At 40.9% G+C, this 21,176-nt stretch overlaps 1 protein-coding gene across 1 annotated transcript in view; it reads right to left on the minus strand.

Annotated features, from left to right (window-relative positions):
• The window catches only part of LOC141145987 (uncharacterized), a 374,157-nt gene extending 372,937 nt beyond the window's left edge, over positions 1-1,220 (minus strand). Inside the window, exon 1 of the mRNA XM_073632772.1 lies at positions 962-1,220. Within this exon, the coding sequence (XP_073488873.1) occupies positions 962-1,030 (69 nt within the window). The 5' untranslated portion in view covers positions 1,031-1,220. The remainder of the gene's footprint in view (positions 1-961) is intronic.
• Between the last annotated feature and the right edge of the window lie 19,956 nt (positions 1,221-21,176).

Consider the following 21,176-nt stretch of genomic DNA (forward strand, 5'->3'; position numbering starts at 1 on the left):
AATAATCTGGAATGTTTACAACCCTCAATTATAGTATTACAAATACTAAAAAATATGTCCCAGAAAAATGTATGCAAGAGAGGAATACAGAAAGCTTTAGGCCAGCCTCACACTTGTACATTGTGGTAAAATGTGTGGGTTACTTGCAGTGCCATTCATTCAGAATTAATGGGCTTCCCTAACATGGTACACCATGTAAATAATCTGGAATGTTTGCAACCCTCAATTATAGTATTACAATTACTATAAAATATGTCCCGATATTCCTTTAAAAGAAAGCCAAGATAGAAATGAGGATGTATCAATTGTAAACTGGTTTTAAAGATGCAAATTATGAGCGGACATCCTTATGTCTGCTTTGCAATTAGTGATTATAATAATATTATATTATAATAGCCAGTGGCCTGCAATAGAAGATATAAATTCAAAGACTGCATGTTTTTCCCGAGTCTAGTCTAGTCTTCTATGGCACATGATGTATTTCTCTCTGTTTGCTTCATTATAAAGCAAATCATTTTTTTTACAAATCAGCTCCTCAGCTCACTAGATAGTTCAGTTATTATAATAATGTTATGAATTACAGATCTGGACTCTGGAAACAATCATTTAAAAAAAAATCATAGTTTAAAGTGTTTCAATGAAAGAGAATTTATAACAGTTTATGAGGAAGATTTGTCATAAGCTTAGAAAATTATACCAACTTAATAGGTCATTTTTGTGACAGTTAAATTTATGATTCAGCATCTGCCCTACTTTTAAGATGCTCAGGGCAGAAGAGGAATCATGTGCATCTAAGCAATGATTAATTTCATAACAGATGAAGCATAAAAGACTGTGACCAGACAAACAAAACACTATGCAAAAAGGCGGTATGAGAGCTATTCAAGGCAGCAAAAAGATTAAATCTTGTTCAAATATATTTAAAAATTATACATTTTTACGAAAACCAACAAAAACTCACCGGTTGCCTAACACGGCAAAGACAGTTCTTCCAAATCAGAATCCTAATTTGGTGAAGAAATAATCCCATGTTTGTATGATCTGCATTTGCTGCAAATGTTCTTCTATGTATTCTTATCTGTTGCTACAATTTAACATTAAGAATACCTAAATCCTTTAATAAGTCTTGAAATGGCTATTTGAAAGATTCAGTTTAGCTGTATGTTTTGTTTCCTTCTGTGGTCACCGAAAAATAGCGTCCCTATGCTCTGGTGCTCCAACCTATTGAAGGAAAAGGGCTGGGTTTAATCAAATTTCTCAAGGACATGTTAGTTCAAGTGACTGATTTTTTTTATTCTATATATTGTTTGGATAAGAATTACACATTTCCTGTGTACATGTCATACCGTATTTAAAATCAGGAAGTCCTTTTAATACGTATACATAACCAAATAGGTTTATTTTTTTTCTAATCTAAGAATTTACAGTAGTAGTATTATACTCATCTTAGAAACTGTAGCTCTGAAAAAAGAGGAAAAGCATACAGTAACTCAAGTTAAATCCAGTGTTTAAATTTAAAATAAAAGTATGACTAAAATATACAAATTTAGTCCACTGTTAAATACTTGAAATGTAGATGAAGGCCATATAGTTTTCATAAATGTATAATTTATTCAGATATTATAGGACTTTCACATTGTTTCATGCACCACATCCCTCAAGGATGTTTAACCAGCATTCCAGGTACTGTATATAAGGGAGCATTTTATCATAAAGCGGCTGCAAACATCTTGCCCCCTGATTTTTAAATACCATACAGTATGCTTATAATCACTGGGACTGGACAGGTGTTTCAAGAAGTGTTGAGCAGAAAATAAGTATTGAAATGCCTGATCAACTATCTTCATTGTAGGATTGCTAAGTAAAACCTTATTAAAAGCTGCAAATTTAATAATTATGAAAATTGTGTTACAAATTGAGTTTTTAGTGATTGTGTGCTTGGGGATATTGTTTGTGGTGGCACATGCGCTTATATCGGTAACCTACATGTACAAGAATAAAAAAAAAAAAACTTAAGGGAAACACCAAGAAAAGGGAAGATAAGGGAAGACGAAAATAGGCAACATTGTAAAAATATATATACTAAATATATATGCTAATGGTGTGACAAAAAATATTAGTGAATAAAAAATGCGGCTGCTATACAGAAAGTGCTGATCACTTGAAAAACATATGAATATAAATATAGTGCTCACAAACACAATAAATGAAAAATAAAAATAAAAATAAATAGTAAAACAAAACAAAGTCCAAAGCAAGTGACTAAAGGTGCTCCAATCCAAAGTGAAGGGAAAAAAAGTGCTTCAGAAAATTCAGATGCGCCACACCCCCTCATGTATCTCCACTCACCAGATCGAAACGACCCCCAGCTTTTCAGTCTGGTGGGTCACTTAAAGCTTGGTATGGATGTCTTGGAAAAGCAGGTAAGACGTCAGGTCATCAGATCCAAGATTCCATAGTGAGGTTTCTCAGCCAGGCAAACAAGTACCCAGAAGTGAAAAAAGAATGGAACTGATAATGAAGTACCATTAAAAAAGGTTTATTTGAACAAGGGGATGGGTACTTACAAAAAGTAAGATCAAACAGGCATCAAGCATGGAGCGGTTAGTATAAAAATGCCGTTCCTGGCATGCCTTCCACGAGGCCGGAAGTGACGTCAGTGATACCGTAAATAGCGCCAACGTTTCGCCCTCCCACAGGGCGTCATCAAAGAACCTTCAGAGGTCCTTTGATGATGGAAGGGAAGGGTGTTTAACTAACCTTCAGGCCTAAAATTATTTTTTAACTACCTGAAGACCGACATATTAAACCCCCTTTCTGCCCAGTTATTTCTCATACACAGCATGAACAAACTTAGAATTACGCCTCAAAACCCATTCTTCTACTCCATGAGTTTTTTTACTGTCTAGATGCATACAGGTGTCCAAAATCCAAGGTTTCCATGCAAAAATAATGCATGTGATTTCCTGACTTCCTATCACACTTTTTGAGGCCCTGAAGAGCCAGGACAGGAGAAACACATAAAAAATTACCACATTTGTAGCTCCTCTAATATATTTAATTAGAGGCATGGTCAGACTTTTAAAAAAACACAATTTTCAGAAGTTTTTGAAATATGAAGAAAGATTTTTTTCTTTTTTTTTACTCACAGCTGTCAATAAGATATTTCTTAAACACAACACGAGCATACTTCGAATTACACCCCAAAACACTCACTGCTATTCCTCCTGAGTATGGAGACACCACATATGTGAGACTATTTTGCAGCCCACTGCATAGAAGGGCCCAACATCCAAGGAGCACCCTCAGGCTTTCAAGGGGCATACAGTAGGCATCCAATTTTCTGAGCACCTATCACATGTTTAGAGGCCTCAGTGTGCCAGAATAGTGAAAACACCCACGAAATTACCATATTCTGGAGAGTAAACACCCCAAAGTATGTTTAAGAGGCATGGTGAGTCATCTAAAGATTGCAGTTTTCTGCCAACAATACAAAAAAAAATTAAAATGTATTTTTCTAAAGAAAGTTGTAAATAAATAGGATATTTCGAATACACAGCATGGGAATACTTGGACACACACCCTAAAACTCCTGAGTATGGGGAAACCACACATGACTTTTCAATGTTAGCACTTATTATCTAGTGGACGTTTTATCTCACAAAAATCAATCAATATTGTATCAAAAAGAGTGCACTGTAATGCTCGCCTCTGTGCAAGTGGTCAGGCAATGTAGCTTAGTGTACCATCACGTGCAGCAGTCCCTGTATTTATAAACAAATCAAGCCTAGCCTATTGATACATGGCTGCCCTCAGGAATGCCATATTTATTAGCAAGGAAGTACAGGAGGCTGAACAAAAGAGTTCCTGTGGTTTTAGGAGTGTAATTGTCCAAAGTGGATGGCTTAGAAGGGTGTCTTGCTGGGATGTAGTCAGTTGGACGTGCAGATGGGTCCAGCCAGGTGGCAAGCATAGACATGGTTTCCAAACAGGCGATTGGTTCAGACAGCAGGCAGAAAGGTGTTCTATAAACAGGTCAGTACAGGTGGCTGGCAGAGACAGCACTACACTGGTGTGACGGTGATCAGTAACACGTTTCTGGCTGCACTAGCTCTGATGACACTGTACTGATGTGGCGGTGTCAGGGCCTGGATTATCTGCTGGTGGCACTGTGGTTGCCAGAACTGAAAGGCATAGTTCTGGTGGCCACCTGCAGGTGTCTCCCTGCATTAGATACTAATGAAAGGAGCCCACTTGATGCTGGGAAGGTATATAATTCCTTCCTTAACTTTCATTAGTACCTCTGTGTTCTGCCTGTGAGCCCCTTTCCTGCTTGATCCAGTATCCTGCGTCAAATACCCTGTATCCTGTTACCCCATCTCTGCTCCCCTTGTTCCTGGTCACGCCCTGTTTATGTGCGTTTATGTGAATTTGTACATAGTGTATAACAGTTAGGTTCATTGGTTACTTGCTGTTACAGTTACTTTTCACTATTGCTTAGTTTATGGTCTATTGGTGTTGGGTGGGTGTTGCTTTTATTAATACATTTTACTTAAATCATACTTGGTCTGACTCTAGCTTCCTTAAGTGTAACTACCCAATCCAGTCATTCCTGTTGTCACTGAATACCTGCATTCGGTATCCCATTGCATAACACTAAGGCCACTAACGACCAGGTCGGCTGCACTTAGGAATTGGGAAGTATCTGATCTTAGCATTTGCTGTCCTTTAATGCAAGATGCATCCAAAGGAGGAGATCTATTGTGTGTTACTGCCAACAGAGGATAAAGATTTTTGCGCCAGATTTTGCAGGATCTCACTAGCAAAAAGCTGCTGGAGTAAATTCAGATGGTGCACACCTTGGTAATCGGGGCAGTTTTCCATTTAGCGTCGTACAGCCTTTGAATTAGATTTGTTCTGAACTATTTTTGCCTGCTATATCTCATGGCCATAATCAGAGGCGGTACAAGGCATGGGCGGAAGGGGCGGATGCCCTGAGCGATAGAATTTGCCGAAGGGAGGGGGGGCGCAGATGAAGTGCTGGCAGTGTGCTTCATCATAGTAGTACATACACACTAGCCAGCGCTGCTAATAGCTGTACTGTAGTCTACTGTAACGATGTGCCGAGTGCACTCCTGCACCCGGCACAAGCCTAGACAGACTGCACCAGCCCCTTCCCTGTCAGCGCTTTACTCCCCTTATGAAGGCGATTCGAAGTCCCGTCCCGGTGGCGTGACGTCACTCACGGCCGGAGGAGGGATGGGAGGAGATAGAGAGCTGCTGTAGAAGCTGCAACCTAGAGGAGCCACTGAGGAGGAACCAACAAAGTGTGTATATCACACAAGACAACACACAAAAGTAAGCACTAAACAAATAATGACAAATGCCACGTCATCTGCAGATATTAAAATGAACTGTGTGGATCTGATGAGGGGAGGTTAATTATCAATGCTACCCATTTTTTAATTTCTGTAATATGCAGCATGGGGGGGGTTAATGTACTGCCACTGGTCACAAATGCATCAGCCACCAATAGCAATAGATTAACCCCCCCCATGCTGCATATTACAGAAATTAAAACTAGCATTGGTAATTAACCTCCCCTCAGCCTTCTCCCCTCCCCCAATTGGATCCAGACAGTTCATTTATTATTCTGCTGCAGATTAATAAATGAATGGTGTGGATCCGATTGGGGGAGAGGAGGAGGCTGAGGGGAGGTTAATTACCAATGCTAGTCTTAATTTCTGTAATACGCAGTATGGAGGGGTTAATTTATTGCCATCGGTCACTGATGCATTCGTGACACGTCACAGTTAATTAACCCCTTTGTGCATTAGTGGCACCAGGCTCTACATTAAAAACCTTAAGTGTAAACATCTAAAATAAAAGTTTATGTCCTCCTGTTTACAGGTGCGCAACAGGGAAAATCTGTGTTGGCCGTGTCCCTTTGACAGAGCCAATCACAGATCATGCTAAATGGCCGATCACAGCAGCCATTTAGCACTCGATCAGCGTGTCCAATGAGAGATGATCTCAAATGTAAACATATGAGATCATCTCTCATTGCCGGATCTCCCTCCTCACACAGAGACTGCGTGTGAGGAGGGAAAGATTCCGTGCTGCAGAGTAAGTGAAAACTACATAAAACACAATGCCACACTAACACAACACAGTGCCCACAATACCAATAAATATACATATAATTAAAATGTATGAGTGAACTCTGTTTCTATTGCATTAAAACTAATTGAATTTGTATTGTTTTAAGTATATTCTTGTTTTGGAACAACATTGATTCTCTCTTAAATATGGGGGGGGGGGGGGCAGTTTGCCATCTTCACCCTGGGCACCAAATGGCCTTGTCCCAGCACTGGCCATGATGATTTCTTATCTCCCTTAAGTATGCCCAAGATTACTTTCTTGAGCACTGTTCAGCTTATTCACAAAAGGTTGTTAAATTGTATTGCTGCTGTGCACTCTAGTCAGACAAGGAAAATGTAAACTAACCTTTGTTCAGGCTTTTCTCCAAGCCTGGCCAGATACTATGCCTACTTTCAGCCAATATACACCAATTCAGTCCTGCCTCTATACACCAAGAATCTCTTAGTTACCCTTAAAAATTCAGACTGCTTCTCAGTCATCCATACTTCAAACTGATTCTAGGAGATTGAGGGGTTTGACACCACCTGGAATGACAGTGCAAAGAGAGACGATTTGCTAAACAAAGATCTGTTGACTTTAGTTCCTCGTTCAATCATCAACCAACAGCTAAATCGTTTGCTGGCTATGAACCCAAAACCATGCAGATTGGAGCTCTCAGCTTTGCTGTAAAGAGACGCAGACATGAACTGAATCTTTGCCTCTATTGCGTCAGTCAGATCACTACGCCCTCAGGTGTCCAAATAAATCAAGACATATAAGATAAACCATTGCAGCGGCCGGTCAAAGAGAATTTTCCACATCTAGAGAACAAGTGGATACATTACACAACTCTTGTCTTCCATAACACAAGGAGAAAATGAGATTGTCTGTCATCACCCACATTTTAATGTAAGTGTCACTTTTAAAGAGAAAGACCAGTTATTCTCCATCTCAGTAAAAGTGAAAATACCTCGTGCTATGGAATACCAAAAAGTGCTTAGTAGTGAAATTAAGAAAATTAAGCTGCTTCCCTCAAAGAGCATGAGTGCTGTCATTGTAAGATTTGGGGTGTGTAGTGGTAGGGGGCCCTGTATGTGTTAAATAATGACAATCCTTATACATACACATTTAAAGTCCATAGTGCTAATTATTAATACAATATACAATGCATAATTCCTGACAATCCAGTGGTGAAATTAATTAATAACAGTGATTCAAATTATTGCATCAAAAATAAAGTCCATAAATCTTTTTTGGTGCAACTTCAATTCATCAAACCATCACCAGTAGCAGACTTCATGTAGATCACACAGTGGATGTGAGTGAATTGCCTACTCACCAGACAACCATGACCTCTTTAGCTTAAAAAAAGGTCAGATTAAGCTGTTAGCATGGATCAACGGTCTTGCTGGTGTACCAAAGGAGATGTGATTTGGAACCTTGTAGTTTCTCCACTGCGATAGCCCAGGGATATCTCATAGCACAAGCTAGTCTAATTTTATCCAGTCTGTGTGCATAACCTCAAAAATATACTACCACCCATTTGAATGCAACACCCTTATTTCAGGATAAGTGCTCAGTTAAAATCATTAGTTAAAATACAATTTAGGTCTACGTCCATGTTCATGCCAGCTGGCTGTAATGTGTCTAGATTATATAACCATTTGGTTTCATTTTGTGATACCGCTCTTTTAAGATGGGTCCCTCTCCAGTGCTTTTTAACTTTATCTATTCCATAGAACGTGAGCAGTGTTGGGTCCCTACTGGGTAATTATCTAAAATGATTTGACACGCCATGTTTCGGGATTGCACTTTGAAATCTTCTAACTGTGACAGCGTAGAAGATTTCAAAGCACAATCACCATCCTCACCAAAAGATTTTTGGAAAAAAGCTATTCACCTAGGGCACTAAACAAATGCCAGACACAGGTCCTCTCTATGGATAGGGAAACTCTTTTAACTAAAAATAAACATAGTCTCCTTTAAAGTTGATCTAGCCCTTATCACAGGCTTTAATAGACAATATAAAGAGATTGAAAAAATATTTAAAAAGCATTGGCCTATCCTTATGAAAGATCTAAAAATATACCCAACATGTCACGCTTCAAAATTGTGCCCGCTCATGGAATGGTGACAAACTTTTACACTTAAAAATCTCCATAAGCGACGTTTAAAAAATACTACAGGTTGCATGTTTTGAGTTACAGAGAAGGTCTAGAGCAGTGGTTCTCAACCTGGGGGTCGGGACCCCCTCGGGGGTCGAATGAAGATTTGCCAGGGGTCACCGAATCCTGGGCTGTTCCTGAAGCCCGCACCACTCTTGCAGCCTTTTAGCGGCCGCCCAGAAGGGCTGTCCCTGTAGCCACCTAGCTGGGCTGTTCCTGTAAACTGCCCACTCAGCCTCTTCGCAGCCAACCATTGAGTTCATGGCATGCCTGGGGGGGCAGAGACTAGAGGTCAGCTGACTGGTGAGGAATGTGAAGTGGGAGGGGATGAAGGAGACCCCATCTCCTGATGTTGGCATAGGTGTCACTTCTGCGAGACACCACAAAGTCGCAGACACAGTGAGCAACACTACCTAGTTGCCATTAAAGGTTCCCACTACAGTTGTCAGATCAGCAGATGACCTTGATCAAGAGCACCCAAGTTGGCTGATCAGAACTCCCCCAGCACTGCGACTCATCCCATTCCCCTCACCCTCCCACCAAGGAGTAAGAGAAGGAATAAAAATAGAGAATACATGGAAGGTAGAGGAAAAGAAGGGGAGGACAAAGAAAAATGGAGAGAAAGAATAAGAGAACAAGAAAGACGCCTAGAGAGAGGGATGGGGGGAAAAAAAAACAAGAAATTAGGATAGAGAGAGGTAAAAGGGAAAGAAAGGAGAACAAAGAGGAAGAATGGTACGTCCTAAAATGTACCATAAGGGGTTTTAATACTGTACTAGTGGAAGGGACTCAGGGAGCGCTAAATATCTGTGGGTTAGGGGCGAAAATTACTTGTCTTGCCTTGGGTGCTGACAACCCACGCTACGAAAATAATTTTACTGTTAGAGGTCCCCACAACTTGGAAATTTTATCAAGGGGTCCCAACACTAGCAGGTTGAGAACCACTGGTCTAGAGCTATAATTATTGCTCTCGCTCTACCGATCGCGCACCGTTTTCATACGCGGGCGCTACTCATGTATGCGTTCGCTTCTGCACGCGAGCTCGGCGGGACGGGGCACATTTAAATTTTTTTTTCTTATTTATTTTACTTTTTATTTTGTATTTTTACACTTTAAAAAAAAAGTGTCACTTTTATTCCAATTACAAGGAATGTAAACATTCCTTGTAATAGAAAAAAAGCATGACAGGACCTCTTAAATATGTGGTCTCATATTTACACTAAAATGCAAAAAAAAAAAAAAAAATGTCATTTAGAAAAAGAATTTAAAAAATGGCCCTTTAAGAGCTATGGGCGGAAGTGATGTTTTGATGTCGCTTCTACCCTGCAATGTCATAGAGACGGGTGGGAGCCATCTTCCCCTCTCTCGTCTCCATGCCAAGGAAGGCACAGCATCTGAACGCCTCCGCCGCTGCCGACAGCTCCGGTAAGCGGCGGAGGGCACTGGAGCGCAGCGAGGGCGGGGCCCTCTCCCGTCGCTGATAAAAGTGATCTTGCGGCGAATCCACCCAGAGACCACTTTTATCCTGAAGCGCACCACCGGCCGAACACGAAGATACCGGGGTTATGGCAGCTAGCTGCTGCCATAACAACGATATCCCCTGTCAAAGTCAGGACGTATATTGGCCCGGAAGTGGTTAAAAAGCACTGGAGAGGGACCCATCTTAAAAGAGCGGTATTACAAAATGAAACCAAATGGTTATATAATCTAGACACTTTACAGCCATCTGGTATGAACATAGATGAAGACCAAAATTGTTTTTTAACTAATAATTAATTAATCTTTATTTATAAATTACAGTCTTTGAGCACTCATTCTGAAATAAGGGTGTTGCATTCAAATGGGTGGTAGTACATTTTTGAGGTTATCCACACAGACTGGACAAATTTAGACCAGCTTGTGGTATGAGATATCCCTGGGGTATAACATATATTTAACCAACTTAACATAAATTAGTAACGACCAATTACCATATAACATATACATAATTTAGGTACTAATTAATTATGGCCATAATCTATTCATTTATCATCCGCATTTTGTAGAATAATATAATTTATTATTTTATTGTCAGATATATGTTTATATACAGTGGGGATGGAAAGTATTCAGACCCCCTTAAATTTTTCACTGTTTGTTATATTGCAGCCATTTGCTAAAATCATTTAAGTTCATTTTTTTCCTCATTAATGTACACACAGCACCCCATATTGACAGAAAAACACAGAATTGTTGACATTTTTGCAGATTTATGAAAAACTGAAATATCCCATGGTCCTAAGTATTCAGATCCTTTGCTCAGTATTTAGTAGAAGCACCCTTTTGATCTAATACAGCCATTGTCTTGTTGGAAGGTAAACCTTCAGCCCAGTCTGAGGTCCTGAGCACTCTGGAGAAGGTTTTCTTCCAGGATATTCCTGTACTTGGCTGCATTCATCTTTCCCTCGATTGCAACCAGTCGTCCTGTCCCTGCAGCTGAAAAACACCCCCACAGCATGATGCTGCTACCACCATGCTTCACTGTTGGGACTGTATGGGACTGGTGATGAGCAGTGCCTGGTTTTCTCCACACATACCGCTTAGAATTAAGGCCAAAAAGTTCTATCTTGGTCTCATCAGACAAGAGAATCTTATTTTTCACCATCTTGGAGTCCTTCAGGTGTTTTTTTAGCAAACTCCATGTGGGCTTTCATGTGTCTTGCACTGAGGAGAGGTTTTCATCGGTCCACTGCGATAAAGCCCCGACTGGTGGAGGGCTGCAGTGATGGTTGACTTTCTACAACTTTCTCCCATCTCCGGACTGCATCTCTGGAGCTTAGCCACAGTGATCTTTGGATTCTTCTTTACCTCTCTCACCGAGGTTCTTCTCCCCCGGATATCTCAGTTTGGCTGGACGGCCAGCTCTAGGAAGGGTTCTGGTCGTCCCAAACGTCTTCCATTTAAGGATTATGGAGGCCACTATGCTCTTAGGAACCTTAAGTGCAGCAAAAATGTTTTTGTAACCTTGGCCAGATCTGTGCCTTGCCACAATTCTGTTTTTGAGCTCTTCAGGCAGTTCCTTTGACCTCATGATTCTCATTTACTCTGACGTGCACTGTGAGCTGTAAGGTCTTATATAGACAGGTGTGTGGCTTTCCTAATCAAGTCCAATCAGTATAATCAAACACAGCTGGACTCAAATTAAGGTGCAGAACCATCTCAAGGATGATCAGAAGAAATGGACAGCACCTGAGTTAAATATATGAGTGTCACAGGAAAGGGTCTGAATACTTAGGACCATGTGATATTTCAGTTTTTCTTTTTTAACAAATCTGCAAAAAATGTCAACAATTCTATGTTTTTCTGTCAATATGGGGTGCTGTGTGTACATTAATGAGGAAAAAATGAACTTAAATGATTTTAGCAAATGGTTGCAACATAACAAAGAGTGCAAAATCTAAGGGGGTCTGAATACTTTCCGTCCCCACTGTATGCAGGGCAGGACTTAGGGTGGTGGGGGCCCCTGGGCTTGAGTCGCTTTCGGGCCCTACCTTCTATACATTACTGTATTTATTGGCGTATAACGCGCGCGGGGCGTATAACACGCACCCCAAGTTTAGGAGGGAATTTTAAGGAAAAAAACTTTTAGGAGGGAAGTTTAAGGAAAAAACTTACATTTAAATGCCCATCAATGCAGACTTGCACAGCGTCCATCTGCAGCCTTGTCCATTCATCTGTAGCCTTGTCCAGTGTCATTGCAGCCTTGTCAGTGTAGCCTTGTCATTTGCAAGCCTTATATAAAATAAAATAGTTCAACTCACCATAAGCAGAATCAGTCGGAGCCTGAGCGTGTCACTTGCCAACATCACCTGCCTTGAGATGCGGATTGTCACTTGCCACGTCACTTGTCAGCGGATGCAGGGTGTCACTTGTCAGCGGATGCAGGGTGTCACTTGTCACGTCACTTGTCAGCGGATGCAGGGTGTCACTTGTCAGCGGATGCAGGGTGTCACTTGCCACGTCACTTGTCAGTGGATGCAGGGTGTCACTTGCCAGCGGATGCAGGGTGTCACTTGCCAGGGGATGCAGGGTGTCACTTGTCAGGGGATGCAGGGTGTCACTTGCCAGCTGATGTAGGGTGTTACTTGTCATGTCGCCTGTCACCGGGTCGAAGGGGGCCCCGTCAGGTAGGATGTACGGGGGCCCCATGATTTCTAACATTTGGGGGGGTTGGCAAACTCCCGCCTGCTAGCCAGCCTGTTTTGTTGGCACCGCTGCTTATTTCACAGGGACTGATCAGGTTTGTGTACTCTCACTTCCTGGTAGCGGTGGAACGCACGATAGGGCGGACGTGATGTAATCAGCCGGAAATTATGCAAGACATGGGAGGCCCTATCTTGCGTTCCACCGCTACCAGGAAGTGAGAGTACACAAGCCCGATTGGTCCCCGTTAAATAATAAACAGCGGTCCCGGCGAAACGGGCTGGCTAGCGGGCAGGAGTTTGCCGTGGATCCGGCCCTGCCCGCGGGGCCCCCTATTAGGTGGGGCCCATGGGCTTGAGCCCACTTAAGCCCAATGATAAGTCCGGCCCTGACTGTATGTATATATTTGTTTTGGTATTTGTTACGATATGAATCACCAGAGAGAATATAGGTCAAATTGTCCCTGTCCACATATGGTTGTAGTTATTTATCAAAAACAAATAGGGTAGTGGTATTTTTGCCATCAGCTTAAGTGGTGGGAGGGTAGAATAAAGTCCACAAATGATGTCTGACCATGGGGGTACAAAATGTAATCTGCCTAGTGACCGGGACGCTTCCTGATGACATCTCACCATAGCGGTGGAACGCACGTCAATCAACAACAGCGCAAGTGGGACGGCTGCAGTATCCATCTGTCTGGTGATTCATGTCTATATTCCTTGGTGCCAGGTTAAGACACCTACCAATGTAAGCAGCCATTTGGCTTATGTTTTTATATATTTTTTCAATAAACAGTGTTACCCTATGGTCTTGTTTTTATCTATTTTCTAAAAGGGTGGAGAAACTACAAGGTTCCCAAACACATCTCCTTTGGTACACCAGCAGGACAGTTGATCCATGCTAACAGCTTAGCCTGACCTTTTTTTTTAGCTAAATAGGTCATGGTGGTCTGGTGAGTAGGCAATTCACTCACATCCACTGGGTGATCTACATGAAGTCTGCTACTGGTGATGGTTTTAAGAATTGAAGGTGCACCAAAAAAGATTTATGGACTTTATTTTTGATGCAATAATTTGAATCACTGTTATTAATTAATTTCAGCACTGGATTGTCAGGATTTATGTATTGTATATTATATTAATAATTAGCAAAATGGACTTTAAACTGTGTATGTATAAGGATTGTCATAATTTAACACATACAGCGCCCACTACCACTACACACCCCAATTCTCCACCTCAGCAATGCTGGATTCCAGGGCTGGTGGTAACTTTATGGATTTGAAGTTTGCTGAAGAAAATTGCTACACCCAAATACCCAAACCATCCCCAGTACATATGGAGACAGTGGCATATGGAGACAGTGGATGGCTCTCCACTCACCTCCGGATTAATCACTCATGAGACTGTTCCTCTGCAGTTAAGTAGCGAGTCTGGATATCAAGGCCAGAAACCTTGTCTTTTCTTCTGAACATTATCAGTTACACTGTCTAAAGAGGGACACCTCACCCACTGTTATCAGAGTGACATTGACTAACCTGGAAAAATTGCCCCCTCAATACCAACACTTTAAAGACATTTGTGATAAGAAAAATGCCAACCAATTACCACCCCACGGACATATGATTGCCCAACAGAGCTTGCACCAGGACCCCCAATTCCTTTTGGTCGCCTTTACAATCTTTCTGAACCAGAACTGAAGGCGTTAAGGGACTTTCTACAAGAAAATCAGGCAAAGGGATTTATCCGTCCCTCAACCTCTCCTGCTGGAGCCCTGCTAGTCTTTGTTGAAAAGAAAGATGGAATCCTGCGCCCATGCATTGATTACAAAGAATTAAACAAAATGACAGTCAAGAATCGTTACCCACTTTTATTAATTCCGGAACTATTCAAGAGACTAAGAACAGCAAAGATTTTCACCAAGCATTCGACCTGGAAATGAATTGAAGACTTTCGGACAAAATATGGGCATTATGAATCCAAAGTAATGCCTTTTGGACTCTGTAATGCACCAGCTACCTTTCAACATTTCATAAATTATGTTTTCAGAGACTTGTTAGACCAATTTGTGGTGGCTTATCTGGATGATATACTTATCTTTTCGACAATTTTACAGGAACACAAGGATCATGTCTGTACTGTCTTAGAGCGACTATGACAAAATAAATTATATATTAAATTGGAAAAATGTGAGTTTGAACAGACCCTTATACAGTTCTTAGGCTACATCATCTCTCCTGAAGGGCTGAACATGGATTCCTGCAAGATCCAAGTAATCCTAGATTGGCCTACCCCCAAGAAAATAAAGGATGTGCAACGGTTCTTGGGGTTCGCAAACTTTTATCAGAGATTTAGTAAAGAATTTTTTAAAAATTGTGGCCCCCATTACTCAGGTGACAAGGAAGGAGGCACGCTTCCAGTGGTCCACAGAGGCAGAAATGGCTTTCTCACATCTGAAAACCTTATTCACCATTGCACCTGTACTGGTACATCCTAACCCAGAACTTTCCATTATAGTAGAAGTAGATGCCTCCAATGCAGCCATCGGAGCAGTTCTTTCTCAGAGAATTGGTGAAAAGATGTTATTACACCCATGTGCATTTTATTCTCACCAAAAGACAACTGCAGAACAGAACTATGGAACAAAGAACTAAAAGGAACTTTTAGCAATAAAGGAAGCCTTCACTGAATGGAGACACCTTTTGGAGGGCACCACACATCCTGTAACTGTCCTTACTGACCCCAAAAATCTTGAATTTATTGAATCAGCAAAGATGCTCAATGCAAGGCAGGCAAGATGGACTCTTTTTTTTTTCAAGATTAAAGTTTGTCATTTCTTTTTTTTTTTTTACACAACCTTGTCACTAAATGATATATTGTGCTATCTGGGCATTTCATGGCCTCCGAAACTGTAATAGGCAGTGAGGAGTGAAATAAAAAATGTACACCCTTAGAAAGCCTGAAGGCGGTGATTGGTTTTTGGGGTCCTGTACGCGGTTAGGTTCCCAAAAAGTCCCACACATGTGGTATCCCCGTGCACAGGAGAAGCAGCAGAATGTATTTTGGGGTGTAATTCCACATATAACCATGCCATGTTTGAACAATATATCATTTAGTGACAACTTTGTGTAAAAAAAAAAAAAAAGAGAAAAGAAAAAAAAATTTCAACTTGTGGCAAAATAGATAATATTCCATGGACTCAACATGCCTCTCATCAAATAGTTTTGGGTGTCTACTTTCCAAAATGGGGTAATTTTGGGGGGGGGTTTGTGCTATCTTGGCATTTTATGGCCTTCAAAACTGTGATAGGTAGTGAGGAGTGAAATCAAAAATTTACACCCTTAGAAATCTTGAAGGCGGTGATTGATTTTCGGGGTCCTGTACGCGGCTAGGCTCCCAAAAAGTCTCACACATGAGGTATCCCCATACTCAAGAGAAGCAGCAGAATGCATTTTGGGGTGTAATTCCACATATAACCATGCCATGTTTGAATAATATATCATTTAGTGACAACTTTGTGCAAAAAAAAGTGTAATTTTCCCAAAACTTGTGTCAAAATATAAAATATTCCATGGACTCAACATGCCTATCAGCAAATAGCTTGGGGTGTCTACTTTCCAAAAAGGGGTAATTTGGGGGGGTTTTGAACTGTCCTGGCATTTTATGCACAACATTTAGAAGTTTATGTCACACACCCACTCTTCTGGGGCAGCACAGTGGTGTAGTGGTTATCACTTTCACCTAGCACCATTAGGGTCACTGGTTCAAATTCCAAACACAACACCATCTGCCAGAAGTTTGCATGTTCTCCCTGTGCCTGTGTGGGTTTCCTCCCACACTCCATAGACACACTGGTAGGTTAATTAGATCCTGTCGAAAAAATTGGCCAAATATGTGTTTGTAAGCATGTCAGGACCCCATGGGGCAAAGGACTGCGCCATACCGCAGTTGGACACCGGTGGCAAAAAGCACCCTGAGGCAATTCAGTTTGCATAGGTAGCATTATACAAGTCACTCATTCATTCTTCTAACCACTTGAAGACAAAGCCCTTTCTGACACTTTTTGTTTACATGAAAATTTTTTTTTTTTTTGCAAGAAAATTACTTTGAACCCCCAAACATTATATATTTTTTTAAAGCAAAGACCGTACAGATTAAAATGGTGGGTGTTGCAATTTTTTTTTCACACAGTATTTGCGCAGCGATTTTTCAAATGCAATTTTTTTGGGAAAAAACATACTTTTTAAATTTTTAATGCACTAAAACACACTATATTGCCCAAATGTTTGATGAAATAAAAACGATGATCTTATGCCGAGTACATAGATACCAAACATGACATGCTTTAAAATTGCACACAAACGTGCAGCGGCGACAAACTACATACATTTTTAAAAGCCTTTAAAAGCATCTACAGGTTACCATTTCAGATTTACAGAGGAGGTCTACTGCTAAAATCACTGCCCTCGATCTGACCTTCGCGGTGATACCTCACATGCATGGTGCAATTGCTTTTTACATATGACACTAGACGGACGCTTGCATTCGCCTTTGCGCGTGAGCACGGGGGGACAGGGGTGCTTTTTTTTTTTTTTAACTATTTATTTTACTTTTTTTATTATATTTTTAAACTTTTCCTTTAATTTTTTTTAATCATTTTTATTGTTATCTCAGGGAATGTAAATATCCCCTATGATAGCAATAGGTAGTGACAGTTATGCCCTGTACACACGATAGGATTTTCCGATGGAAAATGTGTGATAGGACCCTGTTGTCAGAAATTCTGACCATGTGTAGGCTCCATCACACATTTTCCATAGGAGTTTCCGACACACAAAGTTTGAGAGCAGGCTATAAAATTTTCCGACAACAAAATCCAATCGGTTAAATTCTGATCGTGTGTACACAAATCTGACACACAAAGTGCCACGCATGCTCAGAATAAATTAAGAAATGAAAGCTATTGGCTACTGCCCCGTTTATAGTCCTGATGTACGTGTTTTATGTCACCACATTCAGAACGATCGGATTTTCCGACAACTTTGTGTGACCGTGTGTATGTAAGACAAGTTTGAGCCAACATCCGTCAGAAAAAATCCATGGATTTTGTTGTCGGAATGTCCGATCAATGTCCGACCGTGTGTACAGGGCAGTACTCTTTTTTGAAAAAATTGGGGTCTATTAGACCCCAGATCTCTCCTCTGCCCTCAAAGCGTCTGACCACACCAAGATCGGTGTGATAAAATGCTTTGCCAATTTCCCAATGGCGCTGTTTATATCTGGCGAATCCTAAGTCATGAAATGCTCGTAGCTTCCGGTTTCTTAGGCCATAGAGATTATTGGAGCTGTTCTGGTCTCTGATCAGCTCTATGGTCAGCTGGCGGAACCACCGGCTGCATTTTCGGGTTCCCTGTTAGGACAGGAGAGCCCGGGAAGACCATGGAAGACGGTGGGGAGGGACGTTCCCTCTCACTGCTTATAAAAGCAGTCTAGAGGCTAATTAGCTGCTAGAATTGCTTTTACATGAAAGTTGACCACTGGCTGAAAAGAATGATACCAAGATGATACGTAAACCTGCAGGCATCATTCTGGTATAACCACTCAAAGTCCAGCAAGTACCAGTACATTGCTGGTCCTTGTTGGGCATACATTGTAATGTTCTTTTTTTTATGCAGCCTGTGGGCTGCATGAAAAAAAGAGATTGATCGGTGGGTAAGCCCACCATTAGAATACCGCCCTTCATCCACCCACTTCTAATGATGGGCATACATGCACCATTTTTTTTAACTGTGGTGGTGAAATCACCTCAGACAGCGCTGGAGTCACGGCTTTATGTATCGTGGGAGCAAACACTGTTACTGTCAAGATAAATAAACCCGTGCTGCAACTGAATGGCGTACCTGCTGAGCAAATGATGGTTAACAATAAAACAAACATTACAGTATAACGTACCACACCTGCAAAGCAAATACAATAAAACATAGTCAAAATAAAACAGAGAGGGAACGATAGATATAGAACAATAGTGAGCGAACAGTAGAGTGGATAGTAGAGAGCCAACATAAGAGATAAAACAATAGAGAGAGAGAGAGAGAGAGAGAGAGAGAAAAAAAATACAACCACAACTATTTTTGGCTTTTTTATTTTTTATTGTTTTTTCTTTCACTTTTATAAAAACTGCAAAAAAAACTGTAAACTGAACGGATTAGGGTCTCTCAAAATGTGATGGCCATCACATCTTTCGAGACCCCGAAACCCTGTGTACGTGTGCCTAGGACTGTGTGGTGCTGTACCCTACGCTAATACTCAACTAGTGTGTGGTAGCGTTTGAAACAGTCACCAATGCAAAGACCAGGTTGGTCAGGACAGGAGGGACAATAAAAGCGGGTGTCACGCCTATATCCGCGCTTTCTACAGACGCAACATCTTCTTTGGGGGTTTCTTTGGGTAGGGGTACCAAAGAGGACATTCGGAAAATGCCTTGGCTTACTGCATTTGGATTGGGAAGTTGGGCCAAAGCACTGTCTGGAAACAGAAGGGCTCTGATGATCTCTTCCTGGAATTTAAGGAAGGATCCATTTTATCCTGAAGCTTTGTATAGCACAAAAGCATTCAGCAAAGCCAATTGAAATAAATAGATGCTTTTTTGTACCAGCGTCTGGCCTTACAGGCAATTAGGTATGGCGCCAACAACTGGTTGTTGAGGTCCACCCCTCCCATGTTAAGGTTATATTCGTGGAAACAGAGGGGTTTCTCCACAACACCAGTCGCCGTAGGAATTTGGACCGTCGTGTCTGCGTGAAGGGAGGACAGAACGAAAACACTCTTATTATCCCTCCACTTCACAGCGAGCAAATTATTACATCTCAAACAGGCTCTATCCCCCAGCCTAAGATGGGAATCTATAAGCCGCTGGGGAAAGCCCCAGAGATTAGATCGCACGATGCCACATGCGCCAGTTTGATGATCAAACAAGTGATTAAAAAGTGGCATGCGGGGCAGGAGGCGGAGCCTAGCGGAGCAGACATGCATTGTTAGAGCTCCATACCACTGAGGAGAGAAGAGAAGGACAAAGCGGAGCCTGCAGACTCAAAAGGTATCCATTTGAACCTTTTTGCCCCTGGGAACAAACTGTGAAAGTTTGGGCAGGAAATATGGTACTGGGAGGAAACCGTGGCAGAAATAAAAATCACCTCACAAAGAGCTCACAGGCACTCACTGCAGCTGAAGCAGCTCCAGTCATCTCACAAGATACAGCATCAGGGCGCTCTCACAGACAGAAAATGTTACAGCAAGACTCTCCATTTGAGTCAGATACAGAACAAATCCTCTCACAAACTTCTCCACAAGCCTCCTCAGTATCCCCAGTAATATTATTACAATTTGAAAAGATGCTTCATAAGGCTTTAAAACAAACCTCAGACCAAATAACAAAAAGCCTAACCAAAGAAATAAGAGAGCTGGGAAACCGCACCGCAGCCTTAGAAATAAAAATGGATGAAATTGAAATTACAACCCAAGAAAATATAACAGAATTGGAACAATTAAAAAAAGAGAATTTAATACTTCAAACTAAGCTCGAAGATTACGAAAATAGAGCCAGACGTTCAAACTTGCGCATAAGGGGAATACCTGAAACTGTGACAGACCTGCAATCTACTATTACTGCTCTATTACAAGAACTAAAGCCAGATATCCCTATTGAACATTTAGAACTGGACAGAGTACACAGAGCCCTCACAGCCAAAAAGAAAGATGGACCCCCACGTGATATAATCACAAAATTTCATTATTACAGAACGAAAGAACAAATACTAATTGCTGCAAGAGAAAAAAAGGAACTTAATTTTCAAGGACACAATTATCAAATTTTTGCTGACCTATCCCAACTTACTATTACTAAAAGACGATCCATGAAACCCCAACTAATGGAACTGCAACGCCACAACATTATGTATCAATGGGGCTTCCCCTTTTCAGTCAGATTTAACTACCAAGGTACAATTTACAAAAGCAGATCAGCAGATGAACTACAACAAACCCTTTTAAAATTAAATCTGACAGAACCCACAAGCAGCAACACTCCCACACGCAGAAGAATGGCATCATCTTCACCTTCAGGCAGCACCCAGAAAATTTCAGAACAAAATGGGAATCATCATTCTCACAAAAGAGGCCGTTATGCCACATCATCCATGGACCAAGAAGATTCAATGGACTGACATCCTAATTCCTGATATCTCTTCATTTATTATACTAAGAGATGGTTCTCTATAAAAAACCTGTATTTATAACTGAATGTAACTGCATTCTGATAGTCACACACTGTGTGGGATCATGTTACATTCCAGTTATATTTCTTATTACTTCTGATTCATATAGCCTTAGAATATATAAGTGAAATAAGGAAATTCTTGTTCAGTTATATATTATCAGGTAATAACAATAGATTTATTACTTTTTAGGACAAATATGTTCAATAATCCAGAAGTAATGGAAGCTTTTTCTTTCTTTTCTTAAAACAAATATATTATTACCTAACTAGTTCCTAGAATTATGTTTTTGTTTATTCTAATCTGAAGCAATACAACCTCAATTTTATGAGTTAACATATCTAAACAGTTACATATGAATAAAATATATAATTGTTTACTCTAAAAGGGTTAAAATCCCAAAATAATTCAAACTA

Source organism: Aquarana catesbeiana, linkage group LG05 (genome assembly GCF_042186555.1).
Source record: "Aquarana catesbeiana isolate 2022-GZ linkage group LG05, ASM4218655v1, whole genome shotgun sequence".
Classification (NCBI taxonomy): domain Eukaryota; kingdom Metazoa; phylum Chordata; class Amphibia; order Anura; family Ranidae; genus Aquarana; species Aquarana catesbeiana.